General features: G+C 32.6%; 1 protein-coding gene across 2 annotated transcripts in view; it reads left to right on the top strand.

The window, feature by feature from the left end:
* LOC106875343 (polycomb complex protein BMI-1-A) overlaps positions 1-8,758 on the top strand; it is a 154,939-nt gene that overhangs the window by 85,992 nt on the left and 60,189 nt on the right. For both annotated transcript variants that reach the window (XM_052970202.1, XM_052970201.1), the window contains exons 3-4: positions 4,440-4,571; positions 6,662-6,758. In XM_052970202.1, the coding sequence (XP_052826162.1) occupies positions 4,440-4,571; positions 6,662-6,758 (229 nt within the window). The remainder of the gene's footprint in view (positions 1-4,439; positions 4,572-6,661; positions 6,759-8,758) is intronic.

The raw sequence follows: 8,758 nt of genomic DNA, 5'->3' as shown, positions 1-8,758 counted from the left end.
GCTTTGCGTATTTTCAAGGAGTATATTATCTCTTTTTTAAAAATTGGAAACTGATCGCAAATGCTTCATATCCTATGTGTCTCCGACTTATATTTGTTTTGAAAAGATTTTTACAAAGTGTAATTAAAAGTTTTGCATAACTGATATTTCAGATTCTTTTCAGTTTTTTTTCATTGACTTGTAAAATTGAATGTATTTAACACTTAATTCTTGTCTGCTTTTATCGTTTAAGTTTGTTTTTCAAAGCATTAAAATAAAATTGTTGTATAAATTGGCACTAGATCTGATGTTACAAATTTTGATCATGCGCGCACGTGCACACACACACACACACACACACACACACACACACACACACGCACAGATATAATTGACGTTAAGATAAATAGGTTTTAAAAGAATTTTTTTTTTCAATATAAGACAACAAGAGATAACTGAAATAAATTCCATAGAGCTACTAAATCTTCATTAAATAGTTGACAAAACATTCTAATCTCTCTGTTTTAAAATAATAAAAGAAATTTTAGACTGTGTTTCATCTATGCAGTATCTACATGTTAGTTTGACATGCTACAATTAGCAGCTAAATCTTCCTCAAATCAGATGTATCAAGGACATTGGATAATGGTAGTTATAGACTGACTTCCTGATCCTGTCCATGGTACGATGCAGAATGACTACAAAAAAGAGATCATAGACTACATAAAAGTGTTCAGTTAGCTACTTGCATGTCATAATTCTTTTGGTTCAAAGAGCTGTCTAGGACTGTTAACAAACACAGCAACTGTCAGTGAAGTAATTAGCTGATTACAAACATTTTACATTATAAATATATGCTGGAATAACATGATGCCATATGATACATAAATATGAATGATGACATGGAAGAAGAACCAGCATCTCCTACAGAGAAATGTGACCCTGAAATTAACAAATCATTATTTAGAAAATGAATTACATTTACCTGTTGTTTGATTAAATTTTTATAGCTGTTCTACATGAAATGTGTAAGAGTAAAACTGACTTAAGAAAAATATAGAAGTTCAGTTTTAGCTTAAGTAACAGGCAATAGTTTGGTGAAAGAGATTCACTTAACAGTAGTTTTTGTTCTAAAGGTACCATAAACTTTACATACTTCCAAAAAAAAAAGGTGCTTATATTCTCAACTAAAAACTAGCTCTTAGTGAAACAAGATATAACAACACAATTCACCATTCTTGTATTCTCTCCCATATATTACAACATACGATAAATATCTAAAATTTATTATTCACTATCATTTTGCCATTTGTTCAAGAGCAGAATTTAATATTTTGGCAAATTTGCCAAGTTACTTTGTATATTGGTTTAAATAAAAAAAAAAAAGAACAGGTAGAATACTTTTAAATAACTGCTATTTTCTAAACTAAGAATTCATTACTAAATAAAATACATATTCTGCAATGTGATGAAGTGGCTCTGTATACATATCTTTGATTAACACAAACTACATACACTTCCAAACAGTATTTATAGTTTATAATCTTCAGTTGTCTTTTTCACTGTCTATTACTTTTTACCAACTCATACTACCACTGCTGCTGTTTATTTAATCTCATAATTGATAAATTTATTTGTACTTTTCTGCACTTACATCATTTACAATCTAACTCTTCCTTAAATGTACTTTTCTTGCTCTTAAACAACCAATTGTTCCACATTTAGGAAGAACCATTAGTACACCAACAACATTTACACACAAGTAGACTTCCTTACCATAATATTTTGTTAATAGCCAGCAGCTCTTTGTAAATGTTATTAATCAGTGAATCTACTGATAAGTTTCTTTCTTGTTCACACACATGCATGTGCACACATTGTATTGTATTTTTATTTTATTTGCTTGATGCTTATCTGTTTGTTGCTGGTATTTCCACTGTAAGGAATGGTCTTATATGTTAAATTGTTTTGGTTGACCAATTTATTGGGACTCAGTTCCTAATTCTTCACTTTTCTATATATGTTGAGACTTGTGAATCTTTTTTTTTTCTTTTTTTTTTTTGCCCACAAAGGTACAAAACCTGTTGTCTAACCATTTTGTTTACATTTTCACAAGGCGGCTAAAATTATGCTCATTAGAAATGTTATATTTTACATCTTACATAAATCAAAAACAATGTGACAAGCACCATGAATGAATGACTTATTCCACATTGTTAGTGCATGCACTGTTGCACAAATTAAACTGGTTTGACTGTGTCTGAGTTTGTATATTCCATAGTTATTAGCTATTGGAGAGAAGATTGTTGTATCCTCTCTGATCCAATGCCTAAGAATGTTGCTTTTTTTCTACACATGGAAAGATAAATCCTGTGCTGTAACCATTTTATTTACTTTTCAAACAAGATTAAAATTACTTATTTGTTAAAAACAAGATATAGCTTTCAACTCAGAGATATTTCAGATGAAATAATCTAAATATCAAGGAGGATCATATACATTTTTTTTTGTTTTGTTTTTTCACCAGTGCCTTCAGCTAACTGGATCACGAGTTTATTTTATTCCTGGAACTTTTAATTAATTGTTCTTTATCTATTTTAGGTCAAAGAGCACACTTTTAAATAATAGCTTTCTATCAGTATACTGGTTTCAAATTTTGGAATAAGGCCAGCAATTTCAGGGGTTGGGGTAAGTCAATTATATCTACCACAGTGCTCAACTGGTTCTTATTTTATCAATCTCAAACGGATGAAAGGCCAAGTTGACCCTGGCAGAATTTGAACTTAGAACACAAAGACAGATGAAATGCAGCTAAGCATTTTGCCCAGTGTGCTAGCAATTCTGCCAGCTCATTGCCATTTCTGTTACTATAATAGTAAGTTCCTACTTACTGTTGTATAATGTTAAGAGAAGTAACTCGCAAAAAACTGAGAAGTAAGCAGCTGGTAGTCATGGTAGTTGGATGACAAAGGTGCTGGCAGTGACATTGTTGTTGATAACAGTGAAAATAAAGAGAAACAGAAAGAAAGATAGATAGATAGATAGATAGACAGACAGATCGACAGCAAGTTATTATTTCTAAAGTATCACTCTTTGAGAGAAGTATTCATGTACTCATGCAGATATGCACGTATTTGAGGGGTATTCTTTACCCAGGCTGAAACCCATTGGACAGCTGCTTATCTCAGTTTCCATGGTGTTTAAGTGACTAAAAGTATAGGACCTCACTTCTCCCAAACAGGATACCAGTCTGTAACAGAGTTAACCCTCAACTGTTTCTGGTACTCATTTTCAAATGAGTAAACTGAAGCAACATGAAATGGAATGCATTGTTCAGGGGCACAATATACCACTTAGTTTGAGAATTAAACTCACAACCAATGCCCCCTCTAAGTTTTTGTTGTAGGTGTGTACAAAAGTTTGCACTGTGTACAAATTTTATCTTCCTTTGTAAAGTATGTGCACATTTATGCAAGTAACCATCACTCATATTTCTTCAATTATACAAAAATCTGATTTCATTGTGTAAACTTTGTGTTTGCACATTCTCTTTCCTTTCTTACTTATGCACACACAAGCACACTACTTAGAAGGGACACTGCTTCCAACTTACTGATCATGATTCCGCCATTCAAACTGTTTTGTTATGTACCTATGTATTTTAGATGGGGATGGATGTAAAATAACTCATTATGTGAATTATAACCAGGCTACTCTAAATATTCTGTTGTGTGTCTGAACAAGAGGCCTTGTTCTACAAACCTAGGTTTACTCTACTTTGTGAAATAGGGACTACATCATAAATCACTTGCATTTGGATAACATGCTGTCCAAGGACATATTCATTTCAACTGCTTAATTGATGAGATTTCATCTTCGCTGTTTAATTAGTAAGATTGGTGTAAATTACACCTTCTGGTGTAACAGTCCTTTCAAAAAATTTTAAGTTAGTATGTTGTTTTTTATATAAAATATAATCATCGCTAATCATCTCTTCATTTTGGGACACTATTATTCATCTGGGATTAAATTACTTGATTAGTAAAATTGCTAAATTTGTTCATGTATTATTTTTCAATTGTACTTTATGAAATCAAATTTATAAAAATAGTTCAGATGTAAATGTACAAAATGTTTTTTAGGCAATGGCCTTGTAACCTTTGAAGAGCCTTACAGAATTGTTTTGATTCTCTGTATTGGGTTCAAATGTTGTCAACTTCAGTTTACCTCCTCATAACATTTTAACTTATTGAAATTGCTTGTGAATTACTTGTTGCTGATAAAGACTGTCACCACTTTACTTGGATTCCAGATTTTATTTTAGTACTTAATCCCTGAAGAGGTGAGAAAGTAAGCTCCTTTCCTTATTGAAGAGAAACTATTTTGATTTATTTGTATATTGTGTGATATCTTGTTTTACACATGTAAATTGATTTTTATTTTTTTTCTTCTCTTTGCAGAGATTTCTAAATCTCCAGAGAAAAGCCATTCTGTAGGGATTAAAATAACTGAATTGAATCCTCATTTGACATGTATCTTGTGTGGAGGATATTTTATTGATGCTACAACTATAATTGAATGTCTCCATCCTTGTAAGTAAAAATAAAAGAGAACAATTTTCAGTTATCTTAATTTGACTAAAAGAGTTTTTTTAAGCTTTTATACACACGGATGCTCTGAAATAGCAAAACAGTATAAATAAATAAACATTACATTTGACAGATTTTCTGAATGCCAGTGGATAAAATTAGTGGGGGTGCTGCTTAGGAAAATGTTTAGCCATTGTTTTAATATTGTGTAAAAGGGAACAAACATATAAAAAGAAAATTTACACATAAACTTGATCAGTTCACATTCTAGCCACTGCCAGGTAGTGTATTTAATTTGTTCACTGAACACCACCATGAATTCCCCCTTCTTTTTCAAAAACACTCCCTTAATCACAAAATAAGGGGATAAAACGTGCCCTATTTTTCAAATCCTGGCAGTAACACTAAAGCTGGAAACAGGATAATAATCTAATTCTACGCTTTATCACATTCAAGAATATAAACACATTTTTTTGCTTGACTCCTCACGACACTGACTTCAACTGTGTCAAAAATTAACGTACACAGAGCTGTTACATTATGATGTAAAAACTTTGTTGAAATATTGAGTAGATTTTAAAGCATCATGGCAATTTCAGTTTTTTGTTTTTTTAATTGCTGTACACATATATGTATTATCTGGTTTCTCTGTCTGATTTGTCTCCTCAACAAACTCCATTTCTTGAACTCACTAGGTACATACGACTTCCAACTAAGCCCACTAAAATACCCCATCTCTTCCTCTTGTCACTCTGCTGAGTCTTGCTATCCAAGCCCTACGTTAATCCCTATACACAATCCTTCTCAGAGTATCAACTCTTGGAATCTCCTTGTCATCTATATCTGCCTGTTGATGTCATCTATTATAACATTAACATGTAGATATTCAAAACAAGATATACATTGCATGCATCTGATCAGTCTCAGAATGCCTGCATGGGTTGTGAAAAGTCTGTATACCTCCTGACTAAGTCATAGAAAATGGAAGCTAAGAAGTGAAAACTTAAGGAAATCTAATAGAAATTGAACATCTGAAAGATTTCACTTCCTTTATTTATCCTCTGTTCTATACTACCTGTGTAAGTAAGGGTGTCAGTAGATCTCTCTTATTCACTTTATCATCATCATCATCATCATCATCATCATCGTTTAACGTCCGCTTTCCATGCTAGCATGGGTTGGACGATTTGACTGAGGACTGGTGAAACCGGATGGCAACACCAGGCTCCAGTCTGATTTGGCAGAGTTTCTACAGCTGGATGCCCTTCCTAACGCCAACCACTCATTCCTATATAATTAGGAATGACATTAAACCTGTCTGAACTATCTCTATAATACTCAGTTTCTCTCTTATCCACATTACCATGCCACCCAGAAAATGTGGGATAAGATTAGACCTATTCATATTCGGTTTCCCCTATAACCATCTTTAACCTCTACTTTTGTTACTCACTACAAGGCCAAGGTATAAATGATTCCATTACATCAGTTAGTACTCTACCATCAATCTGTCTTACAATTGTCCATCTCAGTTACACTCCATGACTCAGTGTTTCCATTGTCTATCTCAGTTACTACCCATTACTCTGTCTTATCATTCTCCACCTCAGTTATTCCATCACTCAGTCCTACAATTATCCGCCTCAGTGACTCTTTCAACACTCTCAACTATCACCCATCACTTACTGTTACCATTGTCCACTTTAGTTACTATCCATCACTCAGACATATCCTTCTCTGCCTCAATTATTCTTCCATCACTCTGTCTTACCTCAATTACTCTCCATTACTCAGTCTTGGCTTTGTCCGTCCCAGCTACTCCTCTATCAATCAGTCTTTCCATTGTCAACCTCAGTTCTATATAAATATATGTTCTCTTATTGCACTCTCTTATGAAAAGCTAACATTCTGAGGTATATTTTATGTTACTACATTCTTTGTAATGCGTTCAATGCTATTTCTTGTTTATATGAATTAACTTGCATTTACTCATTATATATGTGTGTAATTTGTGTGCTGTTATGAAACTTCCTGTTTATGGTTTCAGTCCCACTATCCAAACTTAATTGTTACTTTATCACTACTTTCTTTAGTTTGCCGTGCCTGCATTGTGCGTTACCTGGAATCTAGTAAATTCTGCCCCATTTGTGAAGTCATGGTCCACAAAACTAGACCTCTACAGAATATAAGGTAACATTGAATTTGTCTATAAATTGAAATCAAAACATTTTTTTTATTATAATTATTTTAAACAGTTATTATTAGTTGGGTTATTGTTGTATCATTATCGTCAATATTATTTAGTATTTTTTCCCAGTTGTGTGTGTGTGTGTGTGTGTGTGTGTGTGTGTGTGTGTGTATATTGCTCTATATGTGGTACCCTATCTATGCTCATAGCGTACATAGGGTACCACATATGAAGGTTATACTTTTCCCTTTTCTGCATATCAAGTAAGATATTTTCCCGAGGCCACCAGGTTTCTGCCTTCTTCACCACTTAAACTAAAATCTTAATTTTCTCTAAGTTTATCTTGATGCCTTTTGATTGAAAATTTAGCCTCCACGCCAGGAATTTCCTCTCTATTACTACTGTAGATTCTGCTATGAAAACTAGACCATCTACATATAAGAGTTCCCATGGACATTGTTGGTACCACGAGAAAAGCTCTCAGTACACTTTGTAATAGTGGTTGATTATAGGAAGGGTATCCAGCCATAGAAATGAAGCTAAAGGATTTGTAGAAGCACCAATCTATGTGAGGAGTGATTTTCTATAAGAAACGACTCAGACCATGACAAGCAAGTGAAGCCTGTGCATGTGTGCGCATGCACACATGCACACACACTCACACACACACACACCTTACCTGAATAGGAAAATTTGCAGCATGTAAAATTTTACGTTTACTTAGGCATTCTAGGATTTTATTGAAGGATGTATTTTTTTTATTATTATTTACTTTAATATTTCATTGTATGAATTAATTGCATGATGTCAACACCTCTATTTTCATTTTCTTTCTTTAATTTTTTTCTTGCCTGGAATAGGAAAGGAATTTAAAGACCATGTAATTACGTACATAATATAGATTATTTAAAGAATTAATTTCACAAAAAATACATTGCATAATATTTTATGCATAATCTGATAATTTGTGTGGCTGATATGTCATTCTGATTAAGGCATTAGGTTATGTTAATAATCATATTTTTAATGATTTCTCTCATGTTAAGCTCACAATTTTGTATATGTGTGCATTTTGCAATCTTTAATTTTCATGATATAAAAAATATTGTTTTATCTCACTGCCATTATATATTTATGAATTCTGCCTGATTGTCTTTCTATTAGTGTTTTCTCGTTCTTTCTCTTCTCATTTGAGTGCCCTCACTCACCCCCTCTTACTTGTAGTCTTTATCTCTCCTTTTCTCCTTTCCTCTTAAACTGACTACATGCAATTTAATCCAGAACATTTGCTGATAATGCATGGTAATAGGTTTAAGCTATATAAATATTGGAATTGCAAAATAAACTTCAGAATTTGTCCATTGATTTTGAAGTATTGATAAAGTTTCTAGTTTAACTACACCATTATTCATGTATTATTAGGAGTGGGGTGAAGATAGTCTAACTCAGTAACCATTCATCTGTTTTTGTCAGTCTAGTAAATTAAGGATATTTTTGCTTAAGGGCACAACGCAATAACTGTAGTAACCATATGATCACTAATTCTTCACCTTAGTGTTCAATGAGTTTTCATTGGTCATTCACTGCCATTTCAAATGTTCAGCATATCCAGCCAGTAAAATTAGGTTAGGTTATCTCCTTTGTGTATTTCCTTGATTGCTTGATGTATATTTACTCAAGTCAATCAGAAACTACTGAAGCAAGAGAATTTAGATCATTTTGTCATCAATGATTACTGAATATTTTTAATAGTTTTATTTTCTTAAAATTTTAAGTCTGTTTGGCTGTCCCATGATTTTAAAGAAAATAACACATTATAACAATAAAATGTTTGACTGTACTCTTAAAAAGATACTCTTTTCCTGAAAGTAACTTCCACTTCGTACCTGAGTCCTAGAACCCTAAAAACAGAAACATGTTGATTTTACAACACAGTAAGGTATTATTCAGGCATTCATGAATGACATTAGCATATATATATATATATATATATATATATATA

The sequence above is a fragment of the Octopus bimaculoides genome, chromosome 8 (assembly GCF_001194135.2).
Source record: "Octopus bimaculoides isolate UCB-OBI-ISO-001 chromosome 8, ASM119413v2, whole genome shotgun sequence".
Lineage (NCBI taxonomy): Eukaryota > Metazoa > Mollusca > Cephalopoda > Octopoda > Octopodidae > Octopus > Octopus bimaculoides.
This window is presented reverse-complemented; position numbering and strand designations above follow the sequence as displayed.